Below are 20,754 nucleotides of genomic sequence, written 5' to 3'. Positions count from 1 at the left end.
ATGTAAGTTTTACCAACAAATCTGATCACTGCTCCCTGCTTCCCCCCACAAAATGTCAGTGATGTTGCAGCAATATTTCTGAAATAATTGATGGAACAGGACTGGGTGCAGTGGCTCATGCCTGTAATCCCAGCACTTTGGAAGGCCGAGGCGGGCGGATTGCCTGAGGTCAGGAGTTCAGGACCATCCTGGCCAACATAGAGAAACCCTGTCTTACTAAAATACAAAAAATTAGCTTGGCATGGTGGCGGGCGCCTGTAATCCCAGCTACTAGGGAGGCTGAGGCAGGAGAATCGCTTGAACCTAGGAGGCAGAGGTTGCCGTGAGCCGAGATCATGCCATTGCACTCCATCCTGGGCAGCAAGAGTAAAACTCCTTCTCAAAAATAAATTAATTAATAATTGATGAAACTTTTCATATATATATATATATATATATGCACACACACACACATATATATATATATGTTTTGAGATGGGGTCTTGCTCTGTTGCCAGGCCGGAGTGCAGTTGCACGATCTTGGCTCACTGCAACCTTTGCCACTGGGTTCAAGCAATTCTGCCTCAGCCTCCCAAGTAGTGGGATTATAGGTGCCCGCCACCATGTCCAGCTAATTTTTGTATTTTTAGTAGAGACAAGGTTTTACCATGTTGGCCAGGCTGGTCTCGAACACCTGACCTCAAGTGATCCACCAGCCTCGGCCTCTCAAAATGTAGGAATTACTGGTGTGAGCCATTGCACCCAGCCTGGTCTCGAACACCTGACCTCAAGTGATCCACCAGCCTCGGCCTCTCAAAATGTAGGAATTACTGGTGTGAGCCATTGCACCCAGCCTGGTCTCGAACACCTGACCTCAAGTGATCCACCAGCCTCGGCCTCTCAAAATGTAGGAATTACTGGTGTGAGCCATTGCACCCAGCCTGGTGACACTTTTCTATAAGAGTAACTTATAGAATCAGACTTTTTTATACAATGAAATATGCTTTGTGGTAGCAGTCAAATGCCTTCTAGAATTTTATTTTGTATTAATATAGAAAATATGATGGTTTTTTTTGTTTGTTTGTTTGTTTTAAAGACAGTCTTGCTCTGTTACCTAGACTGGAGTGCAGTGGTGTGATCACAACTCACTGTAACCTGAACTCCTGGGCTCAAATGATCCTTCTGTCTCAGCCTCCCAATTAGCTGGGACCATAGGCATATGCCAACATGCCTGGCTAATTAAAAAAAATTGGGGGGCCAGGTGCACTGGCTCACGCCTATAATCCCAGCACTTTGGGAGGCTGAGGCAGGTGGATCATGAGGTCAGGAGATCAAGACCATCCTGGTTAACATGATGATACTCTGTCCCTACTAAAAATACAAAAAATTAGCTGGGTGCAGTGGTGAGCACCTGTATTCCCAGCTACTCAGGAGGCCAAGGCAGGAGAATTGCTTGAACCTGGGAGGCGGAGGTTGTGGTGAACTGAGATCGCGCCACTGTACTTCAGCCTGGCCATGGAGTAAGACTCCATCTAAAAAAAAAAAAAAATTTGTAGAGACAGGATCTCACAGTGTTATCCAGGCTGGTCTTATAAAGTATCACTTTATATTAATAGCATTTTATATATTTAATCACATTTAATTTCTTCTAACCTCCTGTTTCCTATGACCCTTTCAGTTGGCATAATGTATTTCAGTTGGCATAATGTATTTCAGTTGGCATAATGTCCTCAAAACTGCTTTGAACCCTTTGTGAGGGGAGACTGTAATATGAACTTATAGAGCTGATCATGTTCACAATAATTTTATAGAAAGTTCCATTCCATTGTTCTGTAATAGAATAAGTAGTAGACACGGTGAAGCATATTTCTGTTTAGGTCTTTATGGATTCCTCTTGGAACTCCACATGTTTACTGCGTCATCCCTGAGCCGGCTGCAGTGCACACTGAAGAGTATATCTACTGAGAACATGTTTTTTAAAATTATGCAAATTTTAAAATGTTTTTTGTCAAAGTGGATGTAGCACGAGAGAGATGTTAGTATGGACTGTTTTCCCATCAGTCAGATCATCTCACTGCGGTGGGCTGAGGCTGAGTCTATAGAGAGTGAAAGCATATGTGGTAAGACACAAGTTGACCTACGCACCGCTTGCAGGAATGACACTGATATGTCCTAGGGGAGGTTCGTTCTTTAGCCTGGTGCCGATGTGAGGTGTGACCGGACTTTCTCTGCCAGGGGCTCTGTAACTCCCAGCTGGTGTTGGAGGAGCCGTCTTCCATTGTGCAGCTGGATTACAGCCAGAAAGTGCTGCTTGTCTCCACTCTGCAAAGAAGTCTGCTCTTTTACACTGAAGAAAAGTCTGTAAGGCAAATTGGAACACAACCAAGGAAAAGGTAAGTTTCACAAGTTTTCCAGTTTGGCCTGAATGCTGGACCTTGTTGTAGAAGGTGCTTTTAGGGTTTTCTATTTGATGAATGCAAGCCCACAGCAGCTCTAAGCCGGAGGTTCCTGGTGGGGCCCTGTGCCTGCCTAGGATTCCTCCTCCCAGAGCCAGATGAGAAGAGTGGTTCCTCTTGTCAGAGAGCTGCAGGAGCCTGCACACACAGCCACTTTGCCTTGCAGGGTGCCACAGTCAGCCTGGAAAAGCCTCAGCAGTGGCCTGGTCTGTCTGTTCCTTGTGTAGGCTCCTTCTCCACCCAGCTCTGGTGAGGAGTCAGGGTCATGGGGCTCGTTATTCAGCACCTGTCTACCATGTGCCCCTGTGCACTGTGGCAGGCTCCGCAGTGATGTGGTGAACGTGGCAGATCTGAGCCCTCCGTCATGGAAATGGAAATGCAGATAGAACACTTGTTGACGGTTGTGTTAGCTGCTATGGACCAAAATGGACTGGGAGACATGGTGAGATTGGCAGGCATTGGTGAGGCCCCGAAGTTGGTGGTGTCCTAGAGAGTTGGGCGAGGCAGACAGGTAGAGCCAGCCTCTGTGGTCACAGCCACCGTCCGTTATTCTATGTTCTGGGCTTTGCAGCAACACAAAAGTTGATTGTCTTTTGGTATATGGACACAGGATGCTGTGTGAGTTTAGACACACTTTTGTCCAGCTGAAGGGTCAAGGAAGACATCCTGAAGTCATGGCTTCCAGGTTGAGAGATCGTTCCTCCTTTGACTGGTGATGTGGAGGAAGGGAGTGAGAAGTCCACTTGCCACACCAGCTGTGTGGGAAAAGGCAGCTGGAACACCTGGGGGACCTGTAATTCATCATCCCCACCCTAGCCCATAAAACACGCTTGTAGGACTCTGCAGCAAGTTTGCATGGGGATGGGGTGAGGAGGGGTAGGCAGAGTGGTGGAGCTGACCCCTCCTTATGCTGAGGAGAAGGAGCACTGGGGCCAGGGTGGGGGTGGGCAGCAGGGGGTGGCATCAGCACAGATCATGAGTTGATGAGTCTGCAGTCATGGGTTGGCCGATGGGAGCTGAGGAGTTCCAGTCTTGTGTCTCCCAGGAAGGGGCACTGTTTGCCTACATAGAATGGGGGGCAGGGTAGCTGATGGTCACCGCACATGGGGAGGGCTTGTGGGTGGCCTTGTAGAGAGTGACAGCAGAGACTGGGAGACATGGTGAGATTGGCAGACGTCGATGAGGCCCTGAGGCTGGTGCCATTGGTGACAGGCCGTCCTTGAGAGTTGGGTGAAGCAGACAGGTGGAGCCAGCCCCTGTGGTTGTAATCACCGTCCGTTATTCTGATTCTGGGCTTTGCAGCAACACAAAAGTTGATTGTCTTTTCTGCCTGGCAGCCCTGCAGCCATTAAAAGACACCCTCATCCCTCCCCTTTGACTTCTGTTTTCCGTGCTGAACATCTTAATCCCATCAACAATCTGGCCTTTTGTATCTGCAGCCTCACTGCTGGCCCCCAGAGAACTCGGTGGAATTTATGCTCCTGCAGATCTTAGTTCTGACATTCCCTCTGCCAATATCCTGTTCCTCTGGCATTTTATCCTGGTTCATCTGTCAATGTCTTACTGCACTGTGTCTTTTTGGAAGGAAGGCAGGGTGTAAAGAGAGGGATTGAAAACCGATTACCTTTCAGGTGGGTCCGATTCTCAACAACCTCTCTTAAAATCTGGCCCTTGGCTGGACGCAGTGGCTCATGCCTGTAATTCCAACTCTTTGGGAGGCCCAGGCAGGCAGATCGCTTGAGGTCAGGAGTTCAAGACCTGCCTGGCCACCATGATGAAAACTTCTCTCTATTAAAAACACAAAAATAGCCAGGCACAATGGCTTACACCTATAATCCCAGCACTTTGGGAGGCCAAGGCAGGTGATCACCTGAGGTCAGGAGTTTAAGACCAGCCTGACCCAACCTGGAGAAATCCTGTCTCTACTAAAAATACAAAAATTAGCCGGGTGTGGTGGCTGTAATCCCAGTTACTCGGGAGGCTGAGGCAGGAAAATCGCTTGAACCCAGGAAATGAAGGTTGCAGTGAGCTGAGATTGCGCCACTAAACTCCAGCCTGGGTGGCAGAGTGAGACTGCATCTCAAAATAACAAAAACGAAAACAAAAAACAAACTTGGCCCTTTATCCTCTTGTGTGGAGCTCCAAGCAGTTCCTATAACCCTCTCCTGGTGCTTCTGTCAGGCCTTTCAGGAACAGTGATTGAAAGTACTCTGCCCCAGGAACTGTTATAGGATGCAGAAACAAATAAATGTGTCCCTTTGTCCCTTCTCAGAAGGAGAGAGATTTTATTGAGCCCTGGAGAAATGGGGGCTAGTAGAATAAAAGGAAATGTTTTTAATGTGTGTCTGAAAGGCTTGCGTTCTGCTGTAGACTATTGTGTGTGTCTATCCCTGGAAGCAGTGCTTCCCTCACAAGTGTTCAGTGAATGGTACTGGCTATGTACACGGGGGCGTGGCAGCGAGTAAGGAGGCATCAAGGAGACAAGGCCTCTGCCCTCAGACACGGCGGGAGAGACCTCGGGTCAGCAGGATGAGAGGAGAGGCGTCAGTGCTGTAAAGGGAGTCACCTCATGTCAGGGTGAAACATGAGGGAGTGCTGGCGAGGGGCAGGATGTTGCCTTTGGATAGGATGGTCAGGAAAGGCCTCTACCAGGGCGGTGATATTTGAGCTAAAGCCTAGGAAGAGCTGCTGGAGGAACAGTCCAGGCTCAGGGAACAGCATATGCCAAGACCTCAACTGGGCCAGGCTTAGATGTTCAAGAAGCTAGAAGGGACTAGGGCACTGGCTGCTGTGGGAGTCCAGGGGAGCAGCGGGGAGGCTACCTCAGGAGTCCACGAGAGCAGCGAGGGGAGACCGCCACGGAGTCCAGGGGAGCGGCGGCGAGGAGGCCGCCTCGGGAGTCCAGGGGAGAGGTGGTGGGGAGGCTGCCTCGGGAGTCCAGGGGAGCGGCGGGGAGGAGGCCGCCTCGGGAGTCCAGGGGAGCGGCGGGGAGGAGGCCGCCTCGGGAGTCCAGGGGAGCGGCGGGGAGGAGGCCGCCTCGGGAGTCCAGGGGAGCGGCGGGGAGGAGGCCGCCTCGGGAGTCCAGGGGAGAGGTGGGGAGGCGGCTGCTGCAGAAGTCCAGGGAAGCGGCAGGGCGGCTGCCGTGGGAGTCCAGGGAAACCATTGACTGAGATGGAGACTGGGGAAGCCTGGGCCAGAGGTCAGAACATGAGGAGCTCTGCTGTGGACATAGGGAATTTGATAGGCCTGTCAGGTGGCCACGTGGCAGTCACCAAAGAGTTCTGTGGACAGGTCTGGAGCCTGAGGAAGAAGTCTTGGCCAGAGGGGAAAATGAGGTCACCAGATACAGATGACATTGACACCTTGACATTGGATGAATCCATGCAGAGAATATCTATTATTATTCAGCACTGGAGCTTTGCACCGAGCCTCTGCGCTGCTCCAGGTACTCCTCATCTGGGGACAGCTGTGAACAAGGCAGAACAGATCTCTAGTCTCAGGGAGCTGCATGCAGAATGGTGAACAGATAAACATGTCAGAGGGTGCAGAGCCAGAGACTGGGGAGCAGGAGACACCAGTGTCCCTTTAACAGGATGGCAGGGAAGCCTCCTCTGAGGAGGTAACCTGGGCTGATTCCTGAAGCAAGGAGGCAACTAGTTCGAGAAACCTTTGGACAGAAGCCCTGGAGGCAGAGGGTCCTGCGCATCGAGGATCTGAGCAGCCAGGCCGGCTCTGTGGAGCAGGGCGCAGGGAGCCCCCTCCCATCAGCTTTGTGAGCCCTGTCCGGGGGGCTTTCGGTCCAGTGCTGTGGCCAGTCACAGAGGGCTGAGGCCAAGCTGGGGAGGTCACTCTGGCTGCTGTTTGGAATATACTGGAGAGGGCAGGTGTGGCAGCTCAGCAGGGCCAGCAAGAGCTCTGGGTGATCCAGGTGGGAGATGGCAGGGTCGGGCAGGATAGGTGGGGGACTGCCTCCAAGGCAGGGCTGACAGATTTGCTGCCACGTTGGCTCTGGGATGTGAGAGGGATGAGTTGGAGATGATTCCTAGGTCTGTGGTCTATGCAGCTGGCTGAGTGGACATGCCGTGGATGGACCCTGAGACACCTGAAGGCATGGGGAGGAGGAGGAGATGACACAGCCTGCTGTGGACCCCCGTGTCCTGTCTCCGCAGCGGAGAGCTGGCATGGGAGGTAGGTGGCGGCTGTGCCTCTCAGGGAGCTGTGCGTGTAGCCGCTGGCATGCGACAGGAGCTCGCCTAGGGAGATGTGGGGAGGCCTCGTGTTCTAGAAGAGGAAACGGCATCAGGAGAGAACAGGAGTTGGGGGGTCAGAGGAGTCGGAGGCCACATGGAGGGATATAGCAGCTGCTTCGAGACCCGGGGCTGGGGTCACTGAAACGGGCCTGAGTCAGTAGCATGGAGACCCTACACAACCCTACACATTCCCTCCGCAGGGCCAAGGGATTGCAAGGGCTGAAAGAGGAGTGGACAGTGAGTATGGACAGCTTTTGGGAGGAGTGTTTTTGTAGAAGAGAACAAAGAGAAATAGTTGGGCCCAGGGGGACCATGTGTCCTGGTGGGAGTTTTGGGAGAGGGACCGTGTGGCAGCACATTGGTGTGTGACGCGGGTGCCTGTGGAGGGAATGCAGTGCTGGTGGGAACAGTGCAGGCAGTGGCCTCAGTTGGGCCCGCTTATGGGCAGCAGTGTAGGGGTTGACCAGAAACAGGCCAGAGACATTCTTCTAGAGGAAGGCAGGGCACTGAGCACAGGACGCAGGTGCAGGCAGGCTGGGAGGCTCCGGTGGAACGAGGGGTCCTCTTCCCATCGAGTCTGTGAACCTCTTCAGACTGGATGACGCGTGTGTTACATCCAGAAAACCTTGGAGACCGCAGCCACCCTCAACCGTAGGTTTGCCATGCTGTGTATTTATGTTGTATTGTTTCATGTGTCAGAGCCCTCTGCGTACCTGTTACTGTGTCTCCTGTGTGCTTGGGGAGGTCCTCCCTGGCAGCAGCCAGTGCCCTGGGGAGGGAGGAGGAGATGAAGCCATCTGTAGGTATGACGCCTGCATCTGGGTAAGAGCCAGCAGCCAGTTCTGGAGGCCTGGCACCAGTCCATCTGTTTGGGTGGCGGTGGGGGTTTAGCTGCTGAGATCTGTGGCAGGGCTTCTGTGGATCCTTCCTCTCGCCCAGCTTAGACTTTCAGGCCCCCATTTTGGGTGCTGTGAGCTTTCAGCATATTAGGTCTGTGGCACCATACATTATGTGCACAATCAAAAAACGCTATTTTATAACTAGAATTTGTTCACCAGAAAACACTCCTTTCATAACAGTGTGGCCTATAAAAGGAGTTTTAAGTCATTAATGAGTTTTCTGGAAATCATCTCTACCAAAATTAAGAAATTATGTTAAATTTTTTATGATTTTAGAATCCTGCAATGCTTAGACCTTAAAAGTTGGAGTTTCAGTGTCAAATTCAGAAAGTACCGGCAAGTACCACAGAATCGCACTGCAAGTGATGGTGGCTGAGTCGGGGCTTAGGACAGTTTGTACCTGACTGTGGTTGGTTGGTTCTTCACAACTTTGCTGCCTTTGACCAACCCACTCATCACACATTTCAGAAGGTTTTTTTTGTTTGTTTTTGTTTTTTTTTTAGAGACAGGGTCTTGCTCTGTCACCAAGGCTGGAGTGCAGACGCATGATCACAGCTCACTGCAGCCTTGAACACCTGGGCTTAGGTGATCCTCCTCCCTCTACCTCCAGAGTAACTAGGACTATAGACGCAGGCACTACCATGTCTGGATAAATTTTTAAATTTATGTCATCCAGGCTGTTCTCAAACTCCTGGGCTTAAGCAGTTCTCCCTTATTGGCCTCCAAAATTGCTGGGATTACAGGAGTGAGCAATCATGCCCAGCTATTCAGCAGTTTTAGAGCCAGCCACTCCCAGGACTGTGCTCAGCAGGGCTTCTTTCCCCTTTCCTTCAGGGGCAAGAGTCCGCTCGGTGTTAAGGACCTCGCCTTCTCGTGCCAACTCAGATGTACCACCTTGATCTGAGCTCCTTGAGCAGCTCTTAGAGCCTCAGATGTGGTGCTTCCAGATGCTGCTGTAATTGCTCGGGTGCGTCAGCCGTGGTGTTGTGAGCCAGGCTGAGGACCTCGTCTTATTTATTCTTCATTTTACCCACAGCACCAAACACTGTGTCTTACAGGATGTAGGAATCACTAAATGTTTGTTAACATGAGTGCTTTAGTTACATAAGATGAACCAGTCAAAATGGAAATGACAAGGGATTTTTCAAGGGTCCTATAAATAGAAGGAAAACATTTAAAAATTGGATCGCCAAGAGAAATTGATTTGACAGGAAAGGCAGGAGGAAGAGGTTTTGGGCTGCCTTGCCAGAATTCCTCTGGGTTGCTCTCTTTAGAGGACCTCTCCAGAATAAACCCACCAAAGGCAGTAATCAGATACGATGCTGTTTACAGAATTGTCCATGAAAGATCCATGGTGTCAAAACATCCTTGGTTAATCCTAACGATCATTATTTCAAAGCTGAATTTGATATATGATATCCTCCTTGGACCCTATCCAAAGGGATTTAGTTACTGCAGTACCAGAGGGACCTGTGAGATTCTGGTGTGTGGAAAAACCCTGCAAAAAATAACTCTCTGTGTGCCTGTGTGGGTGGGCCCTGGGCGGCCTCTGTGGCTGGGTATGCCGCTGTGTGCAGGGAGCATGGGAAGAGGCACAGCACAAGTTGGACAAGGTCTAGTGGGAAGGCAGTGGCACGGAGGCGGCTCTCAGCCGTCAGCTGCTTGTACCCTCATTTGGACAGTTGAACGCTGGTGGGGACTTAGTGTCACAAGCATTGCTTTTGTGCATCATGTAGGTTATCTCATTCATTCCTCACTTCATCCTTTGAGATGGGAGCTACTCTGCCTGGTTTACACATGGGAAATGGGTCCAGAGAAGCTCAATAATTGCACAAATTGTGTACACACTAAGTGTCAGGGCTGGACATTGAGCCCAGAGCTTGCTCTAAAACCAGTCCTCTTTCTGCTGTTCACAATTTGAGAAATATTTGGGAAAAGGAATCAGCCAGGCGTAGGGCTGAACTGAAATGCTTACATTTGAACTGTGGTAGAAGCCTGAGAAACAACGAGAACTCACATTGCCAGTGGGAGTTCAGGTTGGGAGAATCATATTAAAAAGGCTTGGCCGGGCGCGGTGGCTCACGCCTGTAATCCCAGCACTTTGGGAGGCCCAGGCGGGTGGATCACGAGGTCAAGAGATCGAGACCATCCTGGTCGACAAGGTGAAACCCTGTCTCTACTAAACATACACAAATTAGCTGGGCATGGTGGCATGTGCCTGTAGTCCCAGCTACTCGGGACGCTGAGGCAGGAGAATTGCTTGAACCCAGGAGGCGGAGGTTGCAGTGAGCCGAGATGGCGCCACTGCACTCCAGCCTGGGTAACGAGCGAAACTCCGTCTCAAAAAAAAAAAAAAGCTTGAAGTTGTCGGGCTGGGCGTGGTGGCTCACACCTGTAATCTCAGCGCTTTGGGAGGCTGAAGCACACAATCACCTGAGGTCAGGAGTGTGAGACTAGCCTGGCCAACATGGCAAAACCTCATCTCTACTAAAAATACAAAAATTAGCCAGGCGTGGTGAGGGGGACCTGTAATACCAGCTACTCAGGAAGCTGAGGCGGGAGAATTGGTTGAACCCGGGAGGCAGAGGCTGCATTGAGCTGAGATCGTGCCATTGCACTCCAGCCTGGGCAACAAGACCGAAAAAAAAAAAAAAAAAGCTTGAAGTTGTCTTCTAAACTTGAATATGCTCTCAGCAACCCAGAAATTACCCCACAGCCCACCAATTCCACTCCTGAATGTCCTTGACAGACTCTGACACATGTGGGCTAGGAGGGCATGTACAGAAATGCTCATAGCACAATTGTTCAAAGTAGTTTTTAAAAGATTAATAATTGAAATATCCATCAACAAGAAAGTGAATAAATTGTGGAATACATTAAGTCCTCATTTAATGTCATTGATAGCTTCTTGGAAACTGCAGCTTTAGCAAAACAGCGTGTAACAAAACCAGTGTGTTTTCCTCACCAGCGTTGTTGAAGGAAATGATGTTGTCTGAGGACCTGCTCTATGTCATTTCGCTTACAGTTGTTGTTTCCAGGAACCTGTGGACACTGAGTGAGGACTTTCTATACCATACAGCAGTAGAAATGAATGAGCTCGACAGCTTCTTTTTATCAACACGGAGAAATCTGAGAAACATAAGTGAAAAAAAGCAAGTTGCAAAAGTATACACTTAGCATCATACATTTTACTAAAAATGAAAGATAAACAATACTAAATTATCTTGTGTTTAGCAATACATACATATGTGATTAAACCAACAATAAAAGCAAGGAAATGATAAAGGCAAAATGCAGTCCAGTGGTTCCATCTGGGGCACAAGGGGCAGGAAGTATTTTGAACACAAGAGGCCATTGTCTGGGTGACCGATGATTTCTTTCCTAAGTTCAGGGGTGGGTTCTCAGGTGTACCTTTCATTGCTAGGCTTCATAACTGCATGCATCTATGTACATGTACACAGTTATGCCCTGCATAATGACATTTCACTCAATGGTGGACTGCATGTATGACGGTGGTTGCAGAAGGCTATAATGGAGCTGAAAAGATTCCTATCACCTGGTGTCTTAGCATCACACATAATGTTTTCTATGTTTAGATATGCAAGCACTCATCACTGTGTTACAGCTGCCTGCAGTGTTAAGGACAGTCACATGCAGTACAGGTTTGCAGCCCAGGGGCCGTAGGCTAGACTAAGCTTGTCCAACCCACAGCCCAACAAAACTTTAAACTTTCTTAAAACATGAGACTTTTTGGCCACGTGTGGTGGCTTATGCCTATTATCCCAGCACGTTGGGAGGCCGAGGTGGGTGGATCACTTGAGGTCAGGAGTTCAAGATCACCCTGACTAACATGGTGAAACCCTATCTCTACTAAAAATACAAAATTAGCAGGGCCTGGTGGCACGTACCTGTAATCCCAGCTACTCAGGAGGCTGAGGCAAGAGAATTGCTTGTACCTGGAATCAGAGGCTGTAGTGAGCCCAGATCATGCCATTGCACTCCAGCCTGGGCAACAAGAGCAAAACTCTGTCTCAAAAAAAAAAAAAAAATTGGTGATTTTTTTTTTTTTGCTCATCAGCTATTGTTAGTGTATTTTATATGTGGCCCAAGACAATTCTTCTTCCAGTGTGGCCCAGGAAAGCCAAAAGATTGGACACCCCTGGGCTAGACTGTATGGATGTGTCATAGGCTGTGCCATTTAGGCTTGTGTAAGTACACTATGATGTCCACAGACAAAGACATTGCCTAATGACATATTTCTCAGAACGTCCCCAATCAGTAAGTGACCCACAACTGTATACATAGCATATTCTTTTGTTTGTGTACTGATATTTTGTAATTTTAGAAAGAAAAAATATCAAGCTTGGGGACAGGAAGGGACATTGGTGCCTCTGATGGGTTTAGAAAAATTCTGAAAGGGCAGCAATATAGATGGGTTGCTGTGACACTCATTTATTCAGGATGTGGGGTGAGCACAGCAATGAGATATCAGAAGCAACAGAGTCAGAGCAGGGACAGAATGAGCAGACCTGGATTCTTCACCTTCTGCCTCGGTTTCCTCTCCTCCAAAACGGGAGTTGTGATATAGTCATGTGTCCCTTAGCAACAGGGATATGCTATGAGAAATGCATTATTAGGTGATGTCTTCGTTGTGTGAACAGCATGGTGTGTACCGACAGGCCTAGGTGGTAGGTACAGCCTACTCCACACCTGGGCGAAATGGGGCGGCATATTGTTTCTGGGCTACAGACCTGCACCACGTGTGACTGTACTGAATACTTTAGGCAGCTGTAGCACAAAGTTAAGTGTTTGTGTGTTTAAACACAGAAAAGCTACCATAAGAATATGGTATTATAATCTTATGGGACCACTGTTGTATTTGCAGTCCATCATTGACTAAAATGATTTGTTGTTGTTGTTGTTTTAGAAACAGAGTCTTGCTCTGTCACCCAGACAGGAGTGCAATGACATGATCTTAGCTCACTGCAACCTCCACCTCCTAGGTTCAAGCAATTTCTCCTGCCTCAGCCTCCCAGTATCTGGGATTATAGGCATGCGCCACCATGCCCAGCTAATTTTTGTATTTTTAGTAGAGGAGGGATTTCACCATGTTGGCTAGGCTGGTCTCGAACTCCTGACCTTGGGTGATCCACCCGCCTTGGCCTCCCAAAGTGCTGGGATTACAGGCATGAGCCATTGCGCCCAGCCTGACTAAAATGTTATGTGGTGCGTGACTATATCTGCCACACGTGGTTGTTGTGAGGCTTAGGCATGAGACTGGGATCAAGTGCCAGGTGTGGTGCAAGCTATGTGGGTACTCAGTGAATGAGTCCCTGTGTGCTAATGGGGCACATACCTGTTAGGGTGTGGTAGGACCTCTGTGGGTACAGGGATGACAGTGTGGTTTAACTGCCAAAAAAACAAACAGTAGAAAGAGTAAAAAATTAATTATTTTCTTAGCCAAAAATTCTTGTTGTACTTAGTAATAGGGGTTGACAACTGCACTACTTTAAATCCGTCCATGTCTGTCTTTTGTTCTTTCTTTCTTCTAATTTTAGTACTGGGAAATTTGGTGCTTGTTTTATACCAGGACTCTGTAAGCAAAGTGATCTAACCTTGTATGCGTCACGGCCTGGGCTCCGGCTGTGGAAGGCTGATGTCCACGGAACTGTTCAAGCCACATTTATCTTAAAAGATGCTTTTGCCGGGGAAGTCAAGCCTTTTGAACTGCACCCGCGTCTGGAATCCCCCAACAGGGGAAGTTGCAGCTTACCTGAGAGGCATCTGGGGCTTGTTTCCTGTTTCTTTCAAGAAGGCTGGGTGTTGAGTTGGAATGAATATAGTATCTATCTCCTAGACACAGTCAACCAGGTAAGTGAAGGGATGCTGCCATATCTTTGGTGTCGGTAGGCAGGAGAAAGTTTCTCTATGGACTGTTCTGCTCAGGGCTCTCAGAATGCTAAAAGGAGCAGTATTGATTTACACTTTACTTTTCCTTTGGGCCAGTCAAGGAAATCAAATGAAGGTTTGATAATTTTTATAGATTTGAAAAAAAATTTGGTTTTGACCTTTAGGTCCAATTATCTACCCAGAAATTATGTATGTTTTTTGTATGTAAGCACAAAATTAAACTTGTTCTTTTTTGAGGGGGAACTGTGTCCTCCTCTGTCACCCAGGCTGGAGTACAGTGGCATGATCTTGACTCACTGCAACCTCTGCCTCCTGGGTTCAAGTGATTCTTCTGCCTCAGCTTCCCGAGTAGCTGGAATTATATGCACGTACCACCATGCCTGGCTAATTTTTTTTGTTGTTGTTTTTTTAGTAGAGACAGACAGGGTTTTACCATGTTGGCCGGGCTGGTCTCAAACTCCTGACCTCAAGTGATCCACCTGCCTCAGCCTCCCAAAGTGCTGGGATTACAGGCATGAGTCACCATGCCTGGCCTTGTTTTTTGTTTTTTTGGGTTTTTTTGAGACGGAGTTTCTTCACTCTTGTTGTCCAGGCTGGGGTGCAATCCCATGATCTTGGCTCCCTACAACCTCTGCCTCACCTCCCAGGTCCAAGCAATTCTCCTGCCTTGGCCTCCTGAGTAGCTAGGATTACAGGCATGCACCACCACACCTGGCTAATTTTGTATTTTCAGTAGAGACAGGGTTTCTCCTTGTTGGTCAGGCTGGTCTCAAACTCCCAGCCTCAGGTGATCCACCCATCTTGGCCTCACAAAGTGCTAGGATTACAGGCGTGAGCCACTGTGCCTAGCCTGATCTTGTTCTTTATAATCTATTTGGGTCATGTTTTTTCTGACTATCAAATTACTATGAGCACATACAGTGATAACTCAAATATGACAGAAGCAGTAGCAGAGGCAGGGCTCAGTGAACCAAGATTGCAACTCCAGCCTGGGTGGCAGAGTGAAACTCTATCTCAAAAACAGACAAACCAAAAACAGAAACAGTAGCAGAGAATTTCAGTCCCTGAGGAGGGCCTTCCCTCAGTGCGCTTTCAGTCCTGTTGTTTTGCCCCTGTCTTCGGACTCAAGTGGAGCCACATCATTTTGCCACTTGTTTTGTTTGTTTGTTTGTTTGTTTTTTATTCTGTTTTCTTTACTTAGCAACATATCTTGGGCAAATTTCCAACATCATTAAACTCATGGGAGGAAACAATTTCTGCTTAAATCAAGATGATAACAGATTATCATTACAGACAGATTTAGGAATTTTAAACAAAGTTGTTTAGATTCAGTTTCTCCTTAAGAGCAGAGCTCTTGCTCTTTTTAAAATAATCTCCCTATATGGGTATTGGGTTATAACTCAGGGGAAAAAAAGAGAAAGAGAGAAGAAAAATAATCTCTCTGCCTCACCCTCTCAGCTCCTCACCCCCAGACTTAGACCACACCCTGTCCTGTTCACATTTCTCCATTCTGAGCTCAGCAGGCCTCTGACAGATGACAGACACCCCATTCTCTTATAAGCAGAGCCTCACTATAGAAAATAAAGGATTTTCGGTCAGGCATGGCTCATGCCTGTAATCTCAGCACTTTGGGAGGCTGAGCCGGGTGGATCACCTGAGGTCAGGAGTTCAAGACCAACCTGGCCAACATGGCAAAACCCCATCTCTACTAAAAATTACAAAAAAATTAGCCAAGTGTGGTGGCATGCGCCTGTAGTCCCAGATACTCCCAAGCAGGGAGAATTGCATGATGAGCCTGGGAGGCAGAGGTTGCAGTGAGCCAAGATCACGCCACTGCACTCCAGCCTGGGAGACAGAGTGAGACTCCAACTCAAAAAAAAAAAAAAAAAAAAAGAAAAGAAAATAAATGGTTTTCTTATGTGGTGTGTGTCAGCAGAAAATGAAGTTCATCTTCTCCTCATTGAAGCCTTCTTAATTATTATCAGCCGTGCCTGGTAATACTGGTTTGGCAGAAAGAAAACTGGCCTGGGAGGGCAGGGGGCAGAACTAGACTCTACTCTTCTAGCCTGGTTCTGCCTTTAACCAAGAGTCTCTTATCGGCCTGAGCCTGGTTTCCTTTCCTGTAAAATGGGGTGGAGGTGGAAGAAGCATTGACTTAAAGGGATCACCAAGGTGCCTTTTAGCCTTGAGTTTGTTTATTTTATAAGGGAGATTTTGAAAGGTATCTTTGCACCCTTTCCTCAGTTACAGAGAACTTCTTTCCCTGGGTGCCTTTTGAACTTACATGTGCTTATTAATTAGTAGCATCAAGATGCTTTGGTTTTTTCATCTGAGCACTTACCCAATGCTTTACCCAGTAGGTATAATTAACTTCATTTTATAGGCAGAGAAATGGAGACAGGGGACCGTCTGGGACAGTTGTTGCAGTCACCCTTAGAGTCTAGACCGTCCAGTGACCGGGTGACTGGCAGCTTTCAGAAACAAATGTTATGTTGCAGCTGTCCATCAGTTATTTAAAATTGGCAAAGAACGTAGACTCTCCTTATCTTCTACAACAGACTAGTCTCTTATTTGCACTGTTGACTGCAAAGCAAAGACTTCCTTTAAGTCATGTGGGCTCGGGATGTCCTGTGTTGTGTTGCCACCCGCTTCCAGATAATGCTGGAGGGACTCCCCTCCCTTCATGTATTCATTTGAAACCCATGAGTTGTGGTGCACACTGGCCTCTCCTGCAGGAGTGCACACAGCAGGGGGACCCAGATGTCTCAGCACGTTATTCCAGCCCAGGAGTGGGGCACCAAGCGAAGGTTTGGATAAGGTGCTGTGAACCCTGAGCGCCCTGGGCATTGCAGCGTAGGCGAGCGTGTCAGAGGCTGCTTCCCATGTAGGTGGCATCTGGAGAGAGCTGGAACTCCCCCAGCGAACAGGGACAGGAAAGGAATTCGAGCAGAAAGAGAAGCACATGCCAGACACATGAGCCATGGAGGAACAGGGCTGGGACTGGCCTGGCAGGGCTGGTGCACCTGCAGCAGGGACAAGGGCAGGGTGGCATGTGGGTCGGAGATGACTGAGGCCCCACCCTGCCAGGAGGTGCTTCAGATCCCGCTTACCAATCTGTCAGATGTTACCTAACTTTGGATTGAATTACTTTAGGAGTTCCCAGAAAGTTGCCATAGTAAAGTGCAGTTATCATTTGACTGATTTGGACTCTCTCACATGCATTTTTATGCTTTGAGCTGTTACCATTGTTTAGTTTTGTGATTTTTTTTTTTTTTTTTGGACAGGCCACAATTGCTGGTTTGGAAGGATCCGGTGATATTGTGTCTGTTTCATGCACAGAAAATGAAATATTTTTCTTGAAAGGAGATAGGAACATTATAAGAATTTCAAGCAGGCCTGAAGGACTAACATCAATAGGTTTGTATTTATTATGAAATGTGCCATGTGTATGATGGGAAGTACTATACTCTGTTGTTTGTAATTGTGGTTAATAACTGATCAAACTTACTATTGGGCCAGGCACAGTGGCTCACGCCTGTAATCCGAGCACTTTTGGAGGCTGAGGTGGGTGGATCACTTAAGCTCAGGAGTTCAAGACCAGCCTGGGCAACATGGTGAAACCCTGTCTCTACCAAAAATACAAAAAGTTAGCTGGGCCTGGTGGCGTGTGTCTGTGGTCCTAGCTACTTGGGAGGCTGAGGCAGTGGATCGCTTGAGCCTGGAGGCAGTTTGCTGTGAGCCAAGATCGCACCACTGTACTCCAGCCTGGGTGACAGAGTGAGACCCCATCTCAAAAACAAAACCAAAAACATACTATTATTTTGCTAAACTGTTGCAACTTTATTTAAACATGGAGGGTTTGGAGGGTTTTCTCTGATTCTTAAAATAATATTTACAGTACATTTCTTGAAAGTTACCTACTTTAAGGCTTACATCAGATAGTCTCACATTTGATGGAGTTGCTTTCGTGGTTGTGGAAGATGGGGAGATTGAGAAAGGAGGAAGGCAAAATCAGAAACCACTTTACGGATCCCTGATCTCCGTCTGCGACAGTATGTGGGATTAATGCTCCAAAAGACATAGATTTGCATAAGATTTTAGAAGATTTAAATCTGGCACCTGGGACATGCCATTTACCCTGAGCTCAGTTCTTCCTGGTAGGATGATTTTTCTCTGTGCTTTTGACATTTTTTGGTAATTCATATAAGCCCAAATTTTAATGAGCAAAGAATCCTAATATGTGTCCTCGTGCAGACATGCACATGCTTTATATATTTGGGTTCCTCAGGGAACTTTTTCCTAATGCTGGCAGCAGCAGCCATGTGGACCCATCACCTCCTCCTCACTGCCGTTACCTCTGAAGTCAGAGAGGGCAAGCTGGGGTGAATACTCCAAAATATAATTTGTGTAAGAAGTGAATGAGCTCTGACTCTTGAGTTTATGAGCTGGGGGCCCCTCAGACAGTATAATCAAAGGGGCAGCATGGCTTTCAGGAAGCGTGGTGACTTGGAGCCACCAGGCTAAGCTCTAGGCCTTTGCTGCCCCCAGAGCTTTCTGCAGTGATGAAAATGCTCTCATCTGCCCCGTCTGGTAGGCAGGCACTGTCCATGTGTGGCTGCTGAGTACTTTCAGTATGGCAAGTACAGCTGAGGGATGAATTTTAAATTAAAAAAAAATTTTTTTTTTGAGATGGAGTCTTGCTCTGTATCCCAGGCTGGAGTGCAGTGGAGTAGTCTCTGCTCACTGCAGCCTCCATCTCCCAGGTTCAAGTGATTCTCCTGCCTTAGCCTCCTGAGTAGCTGGGATTACAGGTGTGCATCACCACACCCAGCTAATTTTTTGCATTTTAGTGGAGATGGGGTTTTACCATGTTGCCCAGGCTGGTCTCAAACTCCTGAGCTCAGGCAATCCTCCCACCTCAGCCTCCTGAAGTACTGGGATTACAGGCATAAGCCACTGCGCCTGGCCTAAATTTTGTTTAATTTTGATCAATTTGAATTTAAATAGTTACAAGTGGCTGGTGGCTGCCTATTGGACTGGGCAGCTCTAGGCAAGATCCACCATTAACTTGCGTAATCTTCAACAAGCTGCTTCAGAGCAGAATCTGCCCCTCCAGTTTCCGGTGCACACTCCATAGGCTACAGTCTGCCCCTACCACATGCCCTCAGTAGAATGGGGGTGCTTCAAGGGCAGGAATTGCTGTGTCTCATGGACTGCTATATCCCAGCAGCCAACCCTGTGTCTGGCACTCAGAGGATCCGTGATAATGAGAGGATGGCGAATGGATCAAAGTGGGCAGCGGTCTTGTGTTGAGGGTGCTGCAGCTGGGATTGCTCTGGCCTCGTGCCCTGTGGTGTCATGTTGCAGGAAGGATGAGTCCACTACAGTGGAAGCTCACTGGCCCTTGATGTCAGGACAGGGCACAGGGACTCACATGCCTGCTCCTCACTCTGCTGTCTACTTGCCTCGATGCTGACTGTGTAGTAACGGACTTCTCTGTCTTGAGTTTGTTCTAATGGAAAATTACCTTTCCCTCTTTCCATTTCAAGAAATTTAATTATAGATACACATATATTTTTCAAATGCCCTTTGAATAATTTTAAAATATATTCAAGGCATAGTCTTAAGTATGAAGTATAATCAAGCTGTTTTGTTATGCGCAAGCATCTCTCATTTATAAAGAATTTGTAAATCTGAGTGAGAAATACTGTATTCTTAGTGGTATTTTTCTACTTTTTTTTTTTTGAGACAGGCCTCACTCTGTCTCACAGGCTGGAGTGCAGTGGCATGATCTCAGCTCACTGCAACCTCCACCTCCCAAGCTCAAATGATTCTCCCACCTCAGCCTCCTGAGTAGCTAGGACTACAGGCATGCCTCACAACACCCTGCTAATTTTTTGTATTTTGCTAGAGACAGGTTTTCGCCATGTTGCCCAGGCTGGTCTTGAACTCCTGAGCTCAAGTGATCTCCCCACCTCGGCCTCCCAAAGTGTTGAGATTATAGGTGGGAGCCACCGCACCCAACCTGTCCTTACTATTGAGTTGCTTTAAAAATACAACTATGGGAAATTATTTTACTGATTTTAATATATGAGCTTCTTGGAGAACAAAAACTATTTCTTAGACTCCTTTGTGTGATTGTTTCAGTTTTGCTGGTTTCTATGAATTTAGAGTCGTTCAGTTCTTTAGTCGGCTGGCACCTCTGTGACAACTGGTATTTAGGGCTCCCAGAGCTGGTTAAGTGCACATCAGCTCTCTCGGATAACCAGTGGTAAAACCAGACTCTTCTTTCTCAGTGAGAGATGGTTTGGAGGTGTCCGGATGCTCAGAGCGAGTCCACGTGCAGCAAGCAGAGAAGCTGCCAGGGGCCACCATTTCTGAGACCAGGCTCAGAGGCTCTTCTGCGGCCAGCTCTGTGGCCAGTGAGCCAAGGAGCAGGAGCAGCTCACTCAACTCCACCGACAGTGGCTCTGGGCTCCTACCTCCTGGGCTCCAGGCCGCCCCTGAGCTGGGCAAGGGCAGCCAGCCGCCCTCGCAGAGATTCAACGCCATCAGCTCGGAGGACTTTGACCAGGAGCTTGTCGTGAAGCCTATCAAAGTGAAAAGGAAGAAGAAGAAGAAGAAGACAGGTACCCTCTGTAGCTGGCACATACCCACCTGGGGGCAGTCTTTCCAGATTCTCTGGGAATGCCACTGCTCACTGAGTGAGCACTGGCCCATTCATCCAAAAGCAAAGAACACACACATTTCTTCCCCAAAGGAGCTTTACTGCAAAATACTTCACACATTAACAGAAAATACACATACACACTGTAAGGTCTAAATGATGACAGGACATATACCTGTGTACTCACCACCCTGTTTAAAGGATCTTGGTGTTGTACTTTTCAATATTTAAATTAAAATGTTTATACCATTGATAAAACCAGAGATTCTGTGAGCCTGGGTGGAAAGTCGTGGAAACAGGAAGACCTGTGCTGGTAAATAGTTGGGACATTTTATGTTTAGTGTTGGATATGCTACCAAATATGGGATTTAACATGGAATATTTTTCTTTTTTTTTTCAACATTTATTTTAAATACAGGGGGCTCATGCACTGGTTTGTTGCATGGGTACACAGCACCCAGTGAGCACAGTACCCAGTAGGTGGTTTTGGCCCTGCCTCCTCCTCCTCTCCCGCTCTGGTAGTGAGCACAGTACCCAGTAGCTGGTGGTTTGGGCCCTGCCTCCTCCTCCTCTCCCGCTCTGGTAGTGAGCAC

At 48.0% G+C, this 20,754-nt stretch overlaps 1 protein-coding gene across 1 annotated transcript in view; it reads left to right on the top strand.

Moving 5' to 3' along the window:
• The window catches only part of TECPR2 (tectonin beta-propeller repeat containing 2), a 133,385-nt gene that overhangs the window by 49,599 nt on the left and 63,032 nt on the right, over positions 1-20,754 (top strand). Inside the window, exons 5-8 of the mRNA XM_017528066.2 lie at positions 2,215-2,372; positions 13,143-13,455; positions 16,779-16,911; positions 19,791-20,123. Of these exons, the coding sequence (XP_017383555.1) occupies positions 2,215-2,372; positions 13,143-13,455; positions 16,779-16,911; positions 19,791-20,123 (937 nt within the window). The remainder of the gene's footprint in view (positions 1-2,214; positions 2,373-13,142; positions 13,456-16,778; positions 16,912-19,790; positions 20,124-20,754) is intronic.

Source organism: Cebus imitator, unplaced genomic scaffold (genome assembly GCF_001604975.1).
Source record: "Cebus imitator isolate Cc_AM_T3 unplaced genomic scaffold, Cebus_imitator-1.0 Scaffold52, whole genome shotgun sequence".
NCBI lineage: Eukaryota > Metazoa > Chordata > Mammalia > Primates > Cebidae > Cebus > Cebus imitator.
The sequence above is the reverse complement of the archived record's forward strand: the minus strand, read 5'-3'. Positions and strand labels throughout refer to the sequence as shown.